Source organism: Accipiter gentilis, chromosome W (genome assembly GCF_929443795.1).
Source record: "Accipiter gentilis chromosome W, bAccGen1.1, whole genome shotgun sequence".
Taxonomy (NCBI): Eukaryota; Metazoa; Chordata; class Aves; order Accipitriformes; family Accipitridae; genus Astur; species Astur gentilis.
This window is the reverse complement of record NC_064918.1, coordinates 8,789,162-8,806,807: the sequence shown is the minus strand read 5'-3', so window position 1 is coordinate 8,806,807 and position 17,646 is coordinate 8,789,162. Positions and strand designations below refer to the sequence as shown.

General features: G+C 57.9%; 5 protein-coding genes across 15 annotated transcripts in view; 2 read left to right on the top strand and 3 right to left on the bottom strand.

The window, feature by feature from the left end:
- Positions 1-314: 314 nt before the first annotated feature.
- The window catches only part of LOC126035380 (NAD-dependent protein deacetylase sirtuin-2-like), a 195,036-nt gene continuing 177,704 nt past the window's right edge, over positions 315-17,646 (bottom strand). The window contains exons 1-6 of one of the 4 annotated variants that reach the window (XM_049793920.1): positions 5,631-5,705; positions 5,497-5,543; positions 5,348-5,387; positions 5,174-5,290; positions 4,857-5,094; positions 315-4,715 (exon numbers count right to left, since the gene is read on the bottom strand). In XM_049793920.1, coding sequence (XP_049649877.1) covers positions 4,655-4,715; positions 4,857-5,094; positions 5,174-5,290; positions 5,348-5,387; positions 5,497-5,543; positions 5,631-5,646 — 519 coding nt within the window. In that variant the 5' untranslated portion in view covers positions 5,647-5,705 and the 3' untranslated portion in view covers positions 315-4,654. Of the gene's footprint in view, positions 4,716-4,856; positions 5,095-5,173; positions 5,291-5,347; positions 5,416-5,496; positions 5,706-17,646 lie in introns of those variants that run through there. The other 3 variants (XM_049793919.1, XM_049793918.1, XM_049793921.1) reach the window with 3 other exon arrangements.
- Positions 5,689-8,196, top strand: NFKBIB (NFKB inhibitor beta). Its single transcript, XM_049793792.1, has 6 exons — positions 5,689-6,233; positions 6,544-6,649; positions 6,748-6,976; positions 7,309-7,397; positions 7,491-7,730; positions 7,882-8,196. The coding sequence occupies exons 1-6, from the start codon at positions 5,689-5,691 to the stop codon at positions 7,927-7,929; spliced, it is 1,257 nt and encodes a 418-aa protein (XP_049649749.1). The 3' UTR covers positions 7,930-8,196.
- On the bottom strand, positions 8,524-12,331 carry SARS2 (seryl-tRNA synthetase 2, mitochondrial). Its single transcript, XM_049793969.1, is given in 18 exon segments — positions 8,524-8,821; positions 8,892-8,957; positions 9,071-9,094; positions 9,096-9,167; positions 9,451-9,544; positions 9,658-9,684; positions 9,686-9,768; positions 9,860-9,947; positions 10,085-10,130; positions 10,243-10,348; positions 10,512-10,617; positions 10,729-10,792; positions 11,070-11,095; positions 11,097-11,116; positions 11,209-11,349; positions 11,463-11,492; positions 11,534-11,681; positions 12,106-12,331. Coding segments are annotated over 18 exon segments (1,398 nt in total). The 5' UTR covers positions 12,234-12,331; the 3' UTR covers positions 8,524-8,692.
- MRPS12 (mitochondrial ribosomal protein S12) lies at positions 12,653-14,158 on the bottom strand. Its single transcript, XM_049793959.1, is given in 3 exon segments — positions 12,653-12,960; positions 12,963-13,409; positions 14,144-14,158. Coding segments are annotated over 2 exon segments (327 nt in total). The 5' UTR covers positions 13,162-13,409; positions 14,144-14,158; the 3' UTR covers positions 12,653-12,832.
- PAK4 (p21 (RAC1) activated kinase 4) overlaps positions 13,965-17,646 on the top strand; it is a 28,232-nt gene continuing 24,550 nt past the window's right edge. For 6 of the 8 annotated variants that reach the window (XM_049793605.1, XM_049793603.1, XM_049793602.1 and 3 more), the window contains exons 1-2: positions 14,316-14,495; positions 15,266-15,330. The gene's annotated coding sequence lies outside the window, so the exon portion shown is untranslated. The other 2 variants (XM_049793609.1, XM_049793600.1) reach the window with 2 other exon arrangements.

The window sequence follows — 17,646 nt, the reverse complement described above, 5'->3', positions numbered from 1 at the left end:
AAAGGACTGTCGTGGTTTCAGCCCAGCCTGTAACAAAGGACCACGCAGCCGCTCGCTCACTCCTCCGCCCCCCTCCGGTGGGATGGGGAGGAGACGGAGGAGAGAAAAGAAAAAGAAACTGGAACCTCGAGGGTTGAGATAAAGACAGTTTACTGGGACAACACAAAGAAATTACAACAACAACGGTACTAATGAAAGAGTATACAAAAAGAGTGATGCACAGTGCAACTGCTCACCACCCGGGACCGACGCTCCGCCACTTCCCACACCGAAAGTCCAGCCCCCCCCCCCCCCCCCCGCCCACTCTCCATTTATATACTGAGCATGATGTCACATGGTATGGAATAGCTCCTTGGCTAGTTCAGGTCAGCTGCCCCGGCTATGCCCCCCACCTCCCAGGTTCCTGTAAAAATTAACCCTATCCCAGCTGAACCCAGGACACCCCTGCAGTATTTATATCCAAACTTGCAGTATCAATGTGAGGCCATAAAGGTAACCCTGTTATGTTCTGTCATCCTATAAAGTATGACCCTAATTGCTCTTTCTCCTTCTTTACCAAAACGGTGTCCCCCCCAAAATATCACTCCTATACCATTATATGTTTGTAATTGTGATCAGAGATATCGACAATCTTCTAAATGGGAAATATTGGTTACGTCAACTGGGGGTAAAGAAAACATTCGATCCAATTTCTGAAGGGGCAAGCTCGCACTAATCGGAAGGTTTCCCACAAACAATTGTTGCTGTTTAGCTCCTATCAACGAGGGCCACCACTTTTCGCCAATCTTTATGCACATCACCACATTGCTTGTTGTCATCATGTTGAATTTCTCAAATTCTATATTGTAATTAGTCTGGTTGTACCATGAGCTGTAAAATTTAGGGTTAAAGTCTGGATACCCAATTAGACATGTGCGAAAAGGATCCCCTGGTGTAGCTAAGGACAGACAAAATCAGTCTGTCCGGTACTGTTTGCCCAAGTTACCCATATAGTCTGTCGGGTGTCAATTTTAAATACAGATCCCATGACTAAGGTCATCGCAATCATTATCACTACCATTTGGTTTTCCAAATCCTTTTTTTTTTTTTTTTTTTTTTTTTTTTGTCTTGATCATAAATGACTACGTATCGGGGTATCTTAATACTACTTCCACACTCGGCTCTTATGAGTAATGTTTCGCCGGATGCTGATCAACATTAAATCATATATATATATTTGCTGCAATAGCTCTAAGCTGCTTATTCTTTATACGATTAGTAGCATACACAAAGCCAAAATCAGTAAGTGATCTATTGAAAAATCCTCTGCCCGCTCATGCAAAGTTAGTTGGTTAGTTAAATTTCTATCACAATGATCACACAAAAAATTTTCTATCCCTTTCACCCACTCGCACTAAGATGCATATCCAGGGCTGGCACCGTACTCCGTGTTTTTCACACGCATTCTTAATTTCCTCATTGACTGCCGGTCTCCGTCATGATTTGTCTAGGCAGTCTATCTAGGGCTTCAGGACCTGCTGAAGTCTCCACTGCCTCTTGTTCTCGATCTTCTGAGTTGTTTGTGACATGTGATGGCTCAATCCATGGCTTGACCCATTTCGCCGGTATCCAATGGGGCTGCTCGTTATCTTTTAGCCGGCGCATGTCGATTTATTGTTGGAACGGTAAAAGCAAATTTCTCACAGTCATCTGGATGCCAAGGAATTGTAAAGAAACAGTCTTTAAGGTCAACAACAATCAAAGGCCAGTCTCTGGGGAGCATAGTAGGGGTTGGAATACCAGTCTGTAAGGATCCCATATCTTGCATTTATTTATTCACTGCACGCAAACCCTGCAGTAAATGCCATTTCCCAGATTTTTTCAAGATGGTAAATACAGGAGTGTTCCATGGGCTTGTAGAAGGAACCAAATGCCCTGCTTTCACTTGCTTAGCCATGAGTTGCTCCAAAGCAGTGACCTCTTCTGTTGGAAGCGGCCATTGATCAACCCAAACGGGGCTGTCCATTAGTCATTTTAGTCTCAGGGTTGGTCGCTTGTCAATGGCCACTGCTAAAAATGCGTGGACAATCTAACTCCCCATTGCACTAAAGCGTCCTGACCTAAGAGCCATACAGTAGTATTTAAAACATAAGGCCTTACATGTGCTGTCCTTTTGTCTTCACAGTCTTCAACCGTTATAAAATTCACGCTGATTTGTGTGGATTTCTGGCCTCCAATACCGGTTACCACAGTGTCGATATTTTGTAATTCCCAGTCCCCGAACCATTCTTCCTTTGGAATTATGGTCACATCAGACCCTGTGTCAAGGAGCATACGTTTATGGAGTAGAGATTTTCCCGAAGGTCCATATAAATAAAAATGATGAACGGGTTTGGAAGATCCAATTATTTCTGTGAAGGCCACGAATGGTGTGTCAGTAGATCCAAATCCCCTGTCCCTTCGTTCAATGTTTACGACACAGGGGACGCTAGCCTTGAAGGGTACCAGTTGAGCAATCTGGGTTCCAGCCATAACTGTTACAGGAAGAATAAATACTTTCACCATGATTGAAATGTTTCCCATGAAATCAGCATCAATAACTCCAGGTAAAACAAATATTCCTTGTTTAGAAACAGAAGAGCGTCCTAAAAGCAATGCACTTAGTCCAAGACCCAAAGGACCAGTAGCATTCGATGGAACAACATGAACTTTATCATCAGTTATTGTTGTGTCAGCGGCTACGGCCAGGTCAACTCCTGCACTTCCTGTTGTGGCTGCCCTGAGTCTTGAAAGAGCCGGGCACACCGTCTCCCCTGTTTGAGAGACACTTGATATCTTGGCGCCCCTCATCCTGGAGCTCATCATTCCGTTTCCCTGATTGTTGAATGTTAACGGCGTTCCGTCTTTTTTAAACCTTGATCAACAGTCGCTGGCTTTGTGTCTGAACTTGTCGCACTTGTTACAGACCCCAGGAAAGTTTGACTGACTGCCGTTAGTTAGTGCTGGCATAGATCGAGGCTGTGTTGCTATGCGTTGAGGGCACGTACGTTTCAAATGCCCTGGTTGACCACACCAATAACAATAATAATGCTAAAGGGCCTTTGTGTAGGCTGCGGTCTCCTTTTCCCTGTTGCACCATCAGTCGTAATGCTACCACAAGCGCTGCAGCGTGAGCTTCAGCATGTATTTTTGCTTTCTCTTGTTCTTGTATTAGAGTAGCCAAATCCTCGTTTGCATTATTTGAATCAGGGTATATGCTAGGTATAATTTGTTCATGTTGAACGGTGGTATCTGGGGGGTGTTTTCTCGTAGGCAGATTTTTACTCACTTCCTGATTCTGTAGGGTTTCCTTTAAGCGTACGGCTAGGGAGGCTTGGGAACTGTCAGATGGCTGATTAATATCAGCAGTCCCAGGGAGTGGAGCAGAAGTCAAGGGCACAGGAGCAGACGGACAAGCTCCAAAAAGTCTCTCTCGCTGCATTATGTTTTTCTCCCCGCTTTTCCCTTTCACTTGCGGTTGGAGAGATAGCAGCAAAAGCAGACGCAGACGCTTTACGATCTGCTTTCATTTCTTGCAGTTGTCTTAATCAATTTCCATAAAGTTGCAAGACCTTTAACTTCTTTAGACCCGTCACTAATTTCATCCCATAGGGAGGTTCCGATAGCTTTCCAGGTACTAAGCTCAAAAGCTGTACCCACACTAATTAAAAGGTTTCTGTCCTTGCTGCATTGTAGAAGCCGCTTTAAACAAGCTTTATCATATTTTTTTTGCCTCTCTCTGAGAGTATATGTTGGGGGAGCTTAACTACCGCTTCTTCTTCTTCTTTGGAAAGCGTAGACCTCATCTCCTCCCCTGACCGCTCACCTCCTTTACGGGCAAGTCCTTTTTAATATCCGTCTCTGTTTTTTCAACCAGCCTCATAAACATCTTTATGGCTGCCTTTTCCTTCGCAGATGCTGCGATACCCGTGCCGCCTTGTATCACGTAAGCTTATGATTCCTGCCTCTCTCGAGCAGCCCGGCGCTTTCTTCTAAGCCCACGGGCATCCGCAGGAATTTCCCCTGCCTTTTCAGTCGTTAGCGTTCACCTCTTGTTCCTTACCGGATCACGTCGGAGGTCGCCAAATGTAGGGAAATTCCATGTGGGGACGGACGACAGGACACCAATATGATGATCAAAGTCACCAGTTTATTGAGCCTAGCTGATCATTCTTATACAATTCTCCAAGTTCCTAAGAAGCTCTGATTGGCTGCTGCATGCAAGCATTTAGTGTCCACGCACACAGGCATAAAATATGATTGGTTATATCGACACTGTACACGTGTATAAACATAAGATACAGTTGGTTATACTAACTCTGTACACACGCGTAAACATAGGACATAATTGGCTATATTAACTAGAGCATGCGAAACTTGTCTAATTGCTCAAGATAAACTGCCGAATTGAGGTTCTTTGTGCCAAGTTCCCTTTATCGTGGGATGTGCACCTGTGTTTTTCTAATTGGGATCTTTCTTTTTCTGTCTTCTTGTTTATTCTGTTCAAGGCCTTCTAAAGGCGTCTGGAATGCTCTTGCGACCATGAGCTACTTTCAGGCCCAATAACTAAGTTCCATATAATTGAACCTCACGGGGGGGGAACCACAGCAAAGGGAAACTGAGGCCAGGGAGGGTATTACCTTGAACTGCCCTGGGTAGAGCTCCCATGCCAGGGCGAAGAAGGGCTCAGGGTGATGCTGCGGGGTGGGGGTGGGGGAGGGGGAGGCAGCTCTCAGGGGATTGGGGGGGGTGTCTCTGAGCCCCCCAGGAGGGGCAGGACCTCCCTCCAGCAGGACCAGGACCCCCCCCCCCCCAAAGCAGGGGGTGAGGGGGACTACCTTGAAGAAGCTGATGTTAAAGATGGCCTCAGGGTAGGGCAGGTGGTAGCTCTGCAGGTTGGCGTAGAGCCCGGTGCCAGGCGAGCAGAAATCGGGGATCTTGGCAGTTGTGGGGGGGTGACAGGGGCAGGGAGCACATCAGGGCCCCCCCGTGGTGCCAGCACCCCACCCTGCATCCCCCCCAAACCATACTCATAGGTGGAGATCCCAGTGCCCACCATACACACGACATTCTTGCCTAGGAAGAAGAAGATGGGGGGCTGGGAGGGGGCACCCTAACCCCCCCCCCCCCCCGCCATGCCCCAACCCCCCCATACATCTCTCGCTGCGCAGGAACTGGCTCACTCCCTCCAGCATCAGCTCATCCAGCATCTCCTCTGGCTTCTCCTTGCCCAGCCCCAGCGTCCGGGACAGGAGGCTCCGCAGCAGCTCCACTACACCGGGGGGGGGGGGGGGGGGCAGGATCAGTCACCGTACCCCCCCCCACTTACTTTCAGAGTGTCCCAAAGCGCTGGGCTCGGTGTCGGAGGCCTGCGGGAGAGCGGAAGGGGGGGGGTGTCTATCACCGGGGAGGCCTGACCGGAGCCGGGCCACCGGCAGCGGCGCAGGGGGGGAGGGGGGCACACCACTAGGCACTCACCGGCGACTCCGCATCCTGCTCAGCCTCATCCCCACGGGCACCGGGAGCTGGGGGAGACGAGGGGGGCTGTTAGCGGGCGCAGCCCAGGGGAGGTATCCCGTCGCCCCCGGTCTGGCCCTACCGACCCCCGTTACCGTCTGGCTCAGCCATGGGCGCCAGCCGCTGCCCGGGCCATACCTCCCAGCATGCACCATGCCAGCCAGCCGCACCTCCCAGCATGCACCGCGGGCGGCACTGATAGGTGGGGAGCACCGCCCCTCCCGGCGTACGCTGCGTGCATCGTCCCGGAAGTGGTGTGAGGACTACGGATTCCAGCAGGCCCCGCGCGGCTGCCATCGCCGGGCCCAGCGGGGATTTCCCGGGACGGCGGCGCCCCTATGGCGGAGCGAGTCTGAGCGCAGCCCAGCCCGGCGGTCCGGTATGGCGGCTGCGGAGGCGGCGGCGCCCCCTGGTGAGGTGAAGCGGCCTGAGGGCGATGAGTGGTGCGACAGTGGCCTGGGCTCGCTGGGCGAGGGGCAACTGGGGCTGCTGCCCGCCAGCCCCGGGCCTGCCAGCCCCGACCCCGAGCGGCCCGGTCTGGCTCTGGGTCCTGTCACGGCGGCCGTAGGCGCCGTCCGCCTCGCTGAGCCCCCCGAGGGGGAGGAGACGGCGTCGTCATCGTCGCCGCTGCTGCCGCCGGTGGCCGCCGCGACCTGGCTGCGGCATGTCTTGGGCTTCCTCACCGAGGATGGCGACACGTGAGTGTGGGTGGGGGTCGGGTGGACACGGGACACACACCCCACTCCTGGGGGTGGAGGCCCCCCACCGCCCGGGGGGTCACCCCTCTGCCCAGCGGGGGGGATCCCCCTGCCCCGGGACGGTAGGACCCCAGTCTTGGGAGGGCTCTGATAGTGGGTCCTGCCCCCCCCCCCCCCCTTGGGCACACATGGGGCTATGCTGGATCTTGGGGAGGGGCTGCCCCCACTCCCCCCAGCTCTGCTCTTACCCTGTCTCGTTGGGGGATCCCCGGGTGGGGCCAGGAGTGGTGTGACAGCTCCCCCCCGCCAGGGCCCTGCACTTGGCCGTCATCCATGAGCATGAGGCTTTCCTAGACTCCATCCTGCAGTACACGGGTGGCACTGAGTACCTGGACCTGCAGAACGATCTGGGGCAGGTATGGAGAAACTGGGGGGGGGGAAGGTGTGTGTGCAGGTTGGGGGGCACCCTCCCAGCCTCTGTCCCCCCCGCTGAGGGGTCTCTCTCTCCCTGCAGACGGCACTGCACATTGCCGTTATCCTGGGCCTGTCAGGCTTTGTGCGGAAGCTGCGGGCAGCCGGCGCAGGGCTGTGCGTGCAGGAGCGGGGGGGGCACACACCGCTGCACCTCGCCTGCCGTGAGGGACGCTGGGGCTGTGCCTGCCACCTACTCAGACCCCCCCGGACCCCCCCGGTGCCCTGTGATGAAGAGGCGCGTGCCCAGCTTGACAGTGTCAACTATGATGGTGCGGGGAGGGGGCTCGTGGGGCTGCGGTGCAAGGGCGTGGCAGGGGGGAATGGGAATGCTGTGGGGCTGTTGTGTGGGGATGTGGCAGAGGGTGGTGGTGGGGGGACAGCATGGGGAGATACAGTTGTGGTGGTGGGGACGCTGTGGGGACATGGCAGGGGGCGGGGGGGGATGCCATGGGGCTGTGGCATGAGGCTGTGTGGGAAGATTGGGGGCGGGGGCACAGTTTTGGGCAGGGGTGGAGCTGTGGCATGGGGACACAGTGGGGCTGCAGATCTGTCATGGGGCTGGGGGGGCCACAGCGATACCTCCCTCTCCCCTCCCCGGCAGGTTACACACCCCTCCATGTCGCTGTCCTCCGCAAAGACCTGGAAATGGTGGAGCTGCTGCTGAGCGCCGGCGCTGACCTCAACAAGGCGGTGAGTGCCGTCCTGGGTGGGGGGGGAACATGGGGGTCCCCTGCACCCCCCTGCTCTGACCCCCCATTCCCCCCCCCCCCCCCCCCCGCCCAGGAACCCAGCTGTGGCCGCAGCCCCCTGCACCTGGCGGTGGAGGTGCAGAGCCCTGAGGTGGCTGAGTGCCTGCTGCGTGCCGGTGCTGACCCTGCTGCCCGCATGTATGTGGGGTACACCCCCCTCTACAGTGCCTGCCACCGCCCCAACCCCCGCCTGCCCCAGCTGCTGCGGGATTTTGGGGCGCAGGAGCTCCCCGGGGACTCTGAGGATAGCCCCGATGAGGGCGACAACAGCGATGTAAGTGCCCCCCCCCCAACGCAGCAGCCCCTGAAAACCCCCTCAGCTCCTCCCTTATGCTAATAAGGGAGGGCTCGCCCTGCTCCCAGCAGTCCCCCCGAAACCTTAGGGGGGGTGCTGAGTGCTGGGTGTGTTCCCCCCCCCCCCCCAGGAGGAATACGATGATATCGTCATCAACAGCAGGTGCTGCATGGACTGATGGGCCCCCTGACCCCTGCCTGCCCCCCCCAAGTCTCTCCCTATTTATCTGGGGGCTCCCAATGCTGTTGGCTGGACTTTGGGGGAGCCCCCGCTCCCCCCACTCCAAACCCTGCCTCCCCCCCCACAGTCCCGGTCGTAGCATAGAGAATTTATATCAGTTGTTGTAAAATAAAGAGGCATTTGGCCACTGTGCAGCCCCCCCCCCCCCCCGCCACCCCCCTCCTCCTCTTCCTCCCAGGACCAGGTGGGGGCTTGTAGCCCCTCCTCCTCAGTGTCCCCATGACCAGTGTGACACCACCACCCCCACCCCCACCCCCTTCCCCAGGATCCCTATTGCCTCCCCCAGCAACCTCCCAGTCTCCCCAGTTTCGCTGCTGGGCGCTGTGCTCACACGGGCTGTGTCACGGCTACAGGGCACACGGCGAGCATACTTGCACATGGAGAATGTGCATGTGCAAATGCACACAGTGCACATGTGTGTGCAAAAGCACAGAGGAGCACACGTGTGCCCATGGGCTGCAGCTCTGTGGGGGGTGAAGCTGGCATTTATTGCAGAGGCTCGTTAACACGGGGGGGGGGGGGGGGGGGGGGAAGGGGGATGTGCGTCCCATATCTGTGTGTCCTGCCCTTGGGGACATCCATCTTCCTTCTGCATCCCTTCTGCTTCCACGTCCCAGTGCAGGAGCCACCCTAGGTGCCCCCTCCAATGCTTGGGGTGTCTCATGGGGACACTGGGGCCACCTGGGGGTCATCCCCCCGGCTCAGGGCACCTTGTGGCCCCCCCGGGGCTGGTTAAGGCCGATGTAGTGCAGCAGGGGGGCTGGGGGCTGGGTGAGCCCAGCCTGGCTGATGAGGGGCTGCAGGGCGGGGGACACATGGACGCAGCTGTCCTGGGGGAACAGGGCAGGGTAAGCCCCCACCCCCCAGCACCCTGGGGTGTCTCCCCCCCCCAGCATGCACCAGCAGCTGGTTGCACTCCAAGAGAGCGATAAGCATCTGGGAGACAGCACAGGTGATGCTGTTCACCTGCGGGGGGGGGGGGGGGGGGGGGTGTTAGTGGGGGGCAGAGGGACTCAGGGACCCCCCAGGAGGGAGGGGGTTGCCCCCCCCCACACACACACCCCCCCCATGGCACCCACCGTGTGTGCATGCCGTAACTGCCTAGCCAGCCCCATCGCTGTACATGATGTTCAGGTGCCAGCTCTGGTAGTCAGTGCAGTTGAAGGTGCTGGAGATCTGGGGAAGGGGGCAAAGGGGGTTTGCAAGTATTTAGAAACCACCCCATGTCTCCTCATAACGGGGACCCCCCCACCTCCATTCCAGGGACCCCCACAATGGGCGTTCACCCGCAATGGGGGGATTCCCCCTCCCAGTTCCCCAACAAACCCCAAAACATGGGGGGTGACCCCCTTAAGGGAGGGGATTTGCCCTCAGGTTACTGTTGGAGCCTGTAATGGGGGGGGGGTCACCCTGTGCAGACCCCAAATTGGGGGGGTTTGCCCCCCCCAGTTGCCTTCACCTCCCCATATTTGCTCTGTCTGGGTATCCAGGCTTTGATATTGAACTTGCGGTAGGCAGGGAACCCCAGCTTCTGTGTGGGCATGTTGAGGACGCTGTGGGGAACGGGGCTGTCAGCGGGGGGGGGGGGGGGGGACGGACGGACAGGATGACATGTGGGGGGACATGGGGATCACACACACACACACATACACATCCCCCCAGTCACCGGTAATGCAATCCCAGCTCAGAGATTTTCCTTCTGTAGAGCCAGGAATTCAGCCAGCAGCACCTCGCTCTCGTCCCCACTTTCTGCTGCTGTCACCCTGAACATCTCCACCTGTGGGGACAGGGCAACGTTGTCCCCCCTCTTCTGCCCCCCCCCCAACCCACCTGGACAACCATGGTCCTTCCCCCAGTTCCCCCAGTACCTTGGTGAACTGGTGGATACAGTAGAGCCCCCACGGCTCCCACCCTGTGTTGGTCTCGGCCCAGTAGCAGGTGCTGGAGCAGATAACCCTGGCTGGGGTGAGGACACACACACACACACACACTCCCCCCCCCCCCCCCGGACATCTGGGTCCCTCCTGGTGTAGGGGTGGGAGGTTCCCGGGGTCCTCCCCAATGGGGAGGGGGTGACCCTGGGGACCCGGTACCTGATGGGCGAGTCCTCCAGCTACACAGCGTGGTCCATGAAGTACCCTGGAGTGGAGGGATGGGGCTGGGGGGGGCAGCAGGGCTCCCAGAGCACCCCACCCACCCCCCAAGACACACAGACCCCATTTTTCTAGGGTTTAGCCCCATTTTTCCTCACCTGTGATCCCCACCTCAGAGGTGCCATCCAGGCAGAGGTCCTCAAAGTGGGAGGGGTTGATGTAGACAGGTGAATGGGTGGTGTTGGGCTGCATGCCACAGCTCTCCTGCAAGGGGGGGACACCGGATGCAGGGGACAGAGATGGCACTCACAAAGATGGTGCCTCACAGCAGGTTGGGGATAGTCATGGGCAGGAAGCCCTGGGGAAAAAGGGGTGTTGGGGGGGGTCTCCCCAGACCCCCCCTCCCCCCCAGGACCCCTCCACATACCTTGGGCAGCAGCTTGGCCATGGTGAAGCACACAAGTGTGTGCTGTAGCAGCGTGCCAGCCCCATGCACGTAGTAGGAGTGGTGCCCCGAGATGTGTGACAGGCGCCTGCATCCCGGGGGGGGGGGGGGCGGGATGGGGACACACACATGATGTGCATGTCACTGGGGACACATGTGACACCCGGGTGTCCCCACCCTGGCACCCATGGGTACTCACCGCTGGCAGATGATGTCCAGTCCCTCACCCAGCTCCAGGTGTCCCTTCGGCTAGAAGTCAAACACTGCAGGGACAGAAGCCTGGGGGAGCCTTCCTTGCCTCCGGGGCCCTCCTCTGCTCCCCCCAAGCCTTCCTCACCCCCAGGTACCCTCCTCTGGCCCCCCTAAGCCTTTCTCACCCCAGGGACCCTCCTCTTCCACCCCTAGAGCCTTCCTCCTCGCTCCCACCAGAACTCCCCATCCCTTGGAGGAACCCTCCTCCTCCTCACCCCCTCTTTGAGCCTCTCTTAGCCCCCCCAAATCACCGCAGGGAAACTGAGGCATGCCCCCCCCCCATCATACCTGGCTTCTCTCCTACCACCACCAGCCTGGCTCTCATCCCCAACGGGCTGGGGGAAGAGTGGGTGTCAGGGGCTGGGGGGGGGGGGCACGGTGACCGCCCCCCTGTGTTGTCCCTGTCCCCATTGTCCTCCCAGCTCACTGCCTCGGAGTGGGTGTGGTTGGGGAGCTGTAGGGCCTTGAGGTAGAAGGGCTCATCCAGGGCAGCCTCCTCAGCCAGCAGTGCCCGCAGCTGCAGCCGGACCTGGCAGCCACAGGCCAGCAGCACCATGTACGTGGGGAGCTGCGGGGACACGGGGCTGGTGGCGCTGGGGGGGGGGGGAGGGGATGACAGCCCCCAGCACCTCCTGCCTGGGAGTGGGGACCCCCTCCCCATGCCCCCCCCAGGGTCCCTACTGCCTCTGCCGTCTCCTAGTCTTGGGCTGCCTGTGGGAGGAGAGTGGGGGGGTCCCGGGGTGAGGTCTCACCATCGGGGCCTGCATGCCCTGGGCCACCTGGCCCTTCTCGGCCTCCAGGCAGACGATGGTGGCCCACGCCTCCCCCAGGTGGGGCCAAGTCTGCACATGGGGTGTGTGGGCGGGGCTTCCGAAGGGCCCGCCCCTCCACAAGCCCTGCCTATTTTTACTGGGCCCCACCCCTTCCCCTTAAGCCCCTCCCTAGGGCAGGCAAACCCCACCTACTGTGAGGCCCTGCTCCCCTAGCCTAAGACAGACCCCGCCTACCGCTGGGCCCCACCCTATCCCGCAGACAGACCCGCCCTCTCTCTGAAGGCCCCACCCCCACATCCCTTCCCAGGCAGACACTGCCCACCCCGAGGCTCCACTACTTCAGCTCGGGCAGGCCCCGCCCCCACGCCCTGCTCCCGCCCGTCCCGGGCACTCTCCGCCCCTCTCCCACCACCCCGCCCACCTCATTCAGGCCCCGCCTTCTCCCACCTCCGCACCCGCCCCGCCCCTCTTCCGCCGGCCCCGCCCACCCCAGCCAGCCCCCGCCTCCCCCCCGAGGCCCCGCCCCGCTCACGATCTCGCGGTCACCCCGCTGTCGCTCCAGCTCCCGCTCGCTCAGCGCCGCCACCTCCAGCTGCGGCCGCGCGCTCAGGCCCTCGCGCACGTGCACGTACAGGCGGCTCCGCCCCGGCCCGGCCGCCAGCGTCCTGGGCGCCGTCATCTTGGACGCCGGCGCGGGTCCGGCGAGCGTCACGTGACGGAAGGGGCGGGGGTCACCGCCCGGTCGCGCCCCCCGAGCGCTCTGGCCACGCCCCCGTCCCGCCTCCTACCCCCAGCGCCCCGCCAGTGTTCCCACATCCCCCCAGGCCCCTTCCCAGTGCCCCCAGCTCCCTCCCCAGTACCCCCAGATCCTCCCATGTCCCCCCCCAGGTCCCTTCCCAGTGCCCCCAGGCCCACTCCCAATGTCCCCAACGCCCCCCTCCCCAGTGCCCCAAGATCTTCCCACATCCGCCACCAGCATCCCCAGGCCCCTCCAGGTCCCTTCCCAGTGCCCCCAGGCCCCCTCCCAATGTCCTCAGACCCCACTCCCAACATCCCCAGGTTCCACCCCCAGCTCCCCCAACACCACTCCACAACGTGTCCCGCACAGCCACAGCCTTTAATGTGTGCAGCGAAGGAACAGCACACTCCCTCCGCCCCGGGGCCACTGACACAGTGTCCTCAGCTGCAGAGAGGCCGCTGTCACCACTGACATGGCATCCCCGGGTGCAGAGGGGCCACTGTAATGCATGTCATTGTTCCCCTGCATGCTCCCTCTCCTCACTTCTTTTTCTGGACATGGGTGCAGTCGTACTTGCCCTGCATGATAGTGAGCTTCACCCCTGGCAGGTCCTGGGTGCAGCCACCCTGCAACAGCACATGGTGCTCCTGCAGGCTGTGGCCACCCTGGGGATGAAGCACACCACCTCCTTCCTGTTGCTCAGCCGCACCCATGCGCACTTTTGGTTGGCTGAGTTGGGCTTCTTGGGCTTCCGAATCAGGTTCTTGATCACCACCCTCTTGATCTGGGGGCAGTCGAAGGTTGCCCCCAGCTTGGGAGGGGGCGGCTTGGGCCGGCCCTGACGGCGCATCTGGTTCAGGGTGGCCATACCGCTGGCCTGCTGTGGCCACGGGGGCACCGGCCACCTCCCAGGCACAGTGGCAGAGGAGGGGAGTGCCCCGGCGGCTGTGGAGGAGAATGAGAGAGAGGGGTCAGCAGCCGCAGGCGGCTCGATAGGCCCTAGCCGGGGACAGGAAGCGAGGCGGGATATGCACCACAGCCGCACAACGAGGCCAAGGCCCTCAGCAGAGCGCAGAGCAGCATCCTCCGGGCCTGCAGCACAGCAACTGGCGGGGCCTGAGGGGGAAATGTCCGGTTAGCACCGTCCGGGGGGCAGCAGCCGCCTCCCCGACCCACCGGGGCCCCTGATGGTGACACGCAGATCAAACTTTACAACTCGGAGAGTGAGTTATAAAGCAGGTATGTTTATTTCAGCGCCGGGTGCAAGGGATTTCTCCTCAAAGCTTGCACACCGTCTCAGCAAGCAGCCAGATATTTATTACACCAAAGCATACATATTCATAGGGTTACACAATACAAAATATACATATGTATAAGTTGGGGCGGGGTTAGTTCAAAAGCTTGTGTCAGCAGTTCTAAAATGTTTATGTCATCTTGCGCAGGCTCAGATCTGTCTCTGGTGGTCGTTTACTTCTTCAGGGTCTTATCTTCTTCTTCTGTCCTCTAAATGAACTTTAGTCATTTATGCATGCTCTCTTCTTACTTGGTGATTTCAGCGGTTTTTAACAAGTCCTAACAAGTTCTGCCTGTTATCACCTCCTTTGTTTGGCATGTCAGTCCTTGACGAATACCAGTCCCTGATAAGCTTAACCCCCACAGGCACCAGGCCCCAAGCAAGCGAGCCTCGAAAGAACAAACAAGGCCAACAGAATTATTAAACAATATTTAAGTGGTCAAAAGGTAAATAGTTATTTCCCTGTATCACTGGGGACCACGTCCCGCACCGGAGACCAGCAGGGAAGACGCCTGTGCGACCCCGGGGACAGCAGCAGCGACACCGCCGCACTCACCTCACACCGCCGCCATCCTAGCGCGCTGCCATCCCCTCCTGCCCCGTTTCCTGCCGCGCCGCGTTCTGATTGGACAACGGGAGCGCCAATCTCCCGCCCCTCGCTCTATGATTGGCCACAATCCCTGTTAGCCTTCCCTGATCGCTACGGCTCCTACGGGTGCGCGGCGGGGGTCAAGTGCTGGGTGGGATGCTGCCTTCCCCCCTTGAGGCCCCGCCTGATGGGGGGCGGTGCCTGTTGCTGGGGTAACGCGGGCAGGGCGGGTGCCCGGATGCAGTTCGATCGCAACATGGCGGTGGCCTAGTGAACTGGGGGAGGGGGTGTGGCGGTAGCCCTGGGCTCGTCGTGAGGGGTGAGCGGGGGCTGAGGGGGAGGTGAGGGCCTGAGAGGAGATGGAGGGGATGAGGGAGAGAGGAGATGGGGAGGCCTGAAAGGGGGGGGGGGAGGGTGCTGAGAGGGTGGGGGTTTGGGGGGGGGGGCCTGAGGGGAAAGGGGGGGGGGGTTGGGTGCGAGGGGCTGAGTGGCCGGGGGGGAAGGTAGTGTGAAGGATTGAGGGTCCTGGGGGAAGGGGGTAGTGGGCGTGCTGGGGGGGGGGGGGGGGAAGCAGCTGGGGGAGTCCTGTGCCAGAGGTTGGGGGGGCAAGGGAGTTGGTAGGCTGCTGGGGGGGGGGGGCTGGGGAGAAGGGGAGGGTGAGAAAGTGTGGAGCTGGGTTTGGGAGGCTCATGAGGAACTGGGGTGGGAGCTGGGCCCGGGGGCTGGTGAGCGGAGGGACAAGCGAGCTGCGAGGTCTTGGGGAAAGCGGCAAAACTGGGGAGGGGGATATTGGGCCTGCCCCAACCCTCGGGGCTGGCGGGACAAGCAGCAGGAGGCCTGGAGGGGAGTGCAGGCAGGGCAGGTGGGTTGAGCCCAGGTGTGGAGAAGAGTCCTGGAATTTGAGGCAAGGCAGGGGAGCTGGCAGCGGGCGGGGAGGCTGAAGGAAGGGTAGGGATAGGGCTCTGCCTTCCTCCGAACCCTCCCTGGCCTAAAAATAGTCAAAATTGTGGGTTATGAGGTATTGTGGTCTAGGTACTGTGCTGGGCCATGTGTCAAGGAACCTTACGGAAATCTCTTGTTCTCGTGCAGCATCTTTCACCGGAGGATCCCGGCATGCTTAGCTGAGTCGAAAAAGAGTTTTCCCTTCCTCGCAGGTAGGAAATGGAGGCAAAATAATTTGTCTGGAGAAGCCCTTTCTCCCTGGGGCTCCCATCACCGTGCATCACTCTTCAGAAGTCCTTATTCTGTGTGTATGCTTTGCGATCCGATATTCGAGAAGGGTCTTCATCAGAGTGTGTCTGATGCTCTTCACCAAGCACAGGAGGGAGGAGAATCAGGAGAAGCACAGTCACCGTTGAGATTAGGTTCTCGTAGAAAAGCCATCGGAGCCCTCCTCGGCTCTCTGGGGTGTGGAAATTGGATCAGCCCTCTCCCTGTGCGCTCGATAACATGCAGGGTCCAGCTGAAGGGGAGCGGCTTGCAGGAAGCACAGAAAAACATCTAAGAATTGTTTTTTCTGGTGTCTGTTATCTGCGTTCTCAGTTCTGTGTGGTTTTGTACACCCATCAGTGTTTACAGGGCACTTTTCTCCCTGGTAACGAGGCAAGTTAACGGTCAGTTTAGCTGCAGAGCCCCAGAGTAGATTTTTCCGGTGTCTCGTGCAACTTTGCGCCGGGCGTTTGGAGGCAGCTGGGCACTGTTGCACAGGAGCTGGCATCCCTTGGGGCTGCCGTAACTCCCCTGTCTGGCGCTGAACCCCTCGAAAATGGGGTTTCGTCCCAGTTTTGGCACATCAGGAGGAGGGTGAGAATAGAAATCACCATCTCCAGACTCGTGTGTTGTGCTCCCGTGGCCGTAAACGTGAGGTAGCGGTGCCGCGTCAGCTAAAACTTTGCCAGAGCTGGTGCTGGCACTGCCTGGGTAAGTTGTTAGTGGGGACGGAGAATCGACAGGTAGGAGTGCAGGCAGAGCATGCCCAACGCACGTATGGTTTTTGGGCTGTGAAATTATTAATTTGTGTAACCTTTCCCTGTGCCTGCATGTTCACTCAACTGAAGGTATCTGCAGCTGGAGATAAGCACCCTGTGCTTCCTTTTCTGTGTGTTCCTATCGCTGGTGGCGCTTTGTTTGTCGAAGGGAAACGAAAACAAAATGAGAAAAGTTTCAGGATTAGTTTTCAGTTATGTTTTCCCTGTAATTTACTGAGTTTTGCAACAGTGAACTGGGTGGGCTGCAGGGCCGTGGAGGGACTCTGGCAACACCCTATGCAGTAGGCTCATAAATAACTGCAAATTGGATTTATTGAGAATACCCAGCTGTGGAGTGCGGCAGTGGGGAAGATGCAACTGACCTTAGGAGAGCTGTGGGGAAAAAAAAGAAGGTTTTAAATAAAGCCCCAAAGTTTGAACAGTGGCCAAAGAATTAGCTGCTGGCTGCCAGTACAAACATTAACTAATCCTGGCAGCTTTTTAAGGCAAGTATCTTTAGTTCTGATTAAGAAATAAACCTGTTGGATGTATGGATTGTCCCTGGTGCAGGTTGAGGGAGGTTTTCTGGGAACTGCGGATAAATGCCACGTAGGAACAGGACTGTGAAACATGGTACCCGGCGAGGGTGTAACATGAGGCTGTGCCAATACGTGGCTGGTGTCGAATGTAGTCATCTTCCAGCCGCTATAACCACCTTCAGAAAGATCCCTCTGAAACCTCCTGGCTCAGCTGGGGAGTTACCACCCTGAGATTCCCAAATAAAGGTAATTAACTGGAACGTATTTGGGCGTTGAAATAGCAGCAGAAGTTTCCAGGGAAGATGCTGGTGGGATAATGATGGCTCAGGTTGCATTTCACCTCTGCCGAGTGGAAACTTCTCTGCTCCCCCTCCCATGTTGTTCCAAGTTCCCAGATGTTTTCCAGATAATGGCTATCTTTATTTACATTTGGGGGGGTGACATTTATTTTACTAGCGCTTATTCAATCTGCCAGAAGGAAGCTGTCTTTATAAAAATTAAAAAAAAAAAATCACAGGCTTTTGCTCTGAACCACTCAACGCACTTTGTTGCTGTGTTGGTGACTCGTTATTGACACGTGGGATTTGCGAGCTGTGGGTTTGTGCGTCCATCTCCATTTAAAAGATGGAGATTTTGTTCCTGACGTCTTGCTAAGTGCTGTCCACCTCATTGGGGGTGAGCAGAGCAAATCGGCGCAGCCTGAAAACTGGATGCCACATGCTTGGGAACTGTTGGAGCGGTGAGGAGGGGAAAGCAGCGCCGGAGGAGATCAGATCTGGAAGGGATGAGGTTTGGGATGGGGGCAGCCCCAGAGCACATTTGTGGAATGTCCCTGCAACGTGTTCTTCACCTTGCAGGCTTGGATCCGCTGTGCTTGACTTTTCTGATGAATAATTTAGGAATTTGTGGGTGTTTGGCAGAGGGGTGGGAGGGGAGGAAGCGTAATTTTACATCACCGCTGGTG

Bases quoted from the DNA above. Each gene is read 5' to 3' on its own strand.
- NFKBIB (XM_049793792.1), top strand. From the start codon at position 5,689: ATGCCAGCCAGCCGCACCTCCCAGCATGCACCGCGGGCGGCACTGATA. The intron at 6,650-6,747 runs GTATGGAGAAAC...CTCTCCCTGCAG, and splicing joins TGCAGAACGATCTGGGGCAG to ACGGCACTGCACATTGCCGT. The intron at 6,977-7,308 runs GTGCGGGGAGGG...CCTCCCCGGCAG, and splicing joins TGACAGTGTCAACTATGATG to GTTACACACCCCTCCATGTC.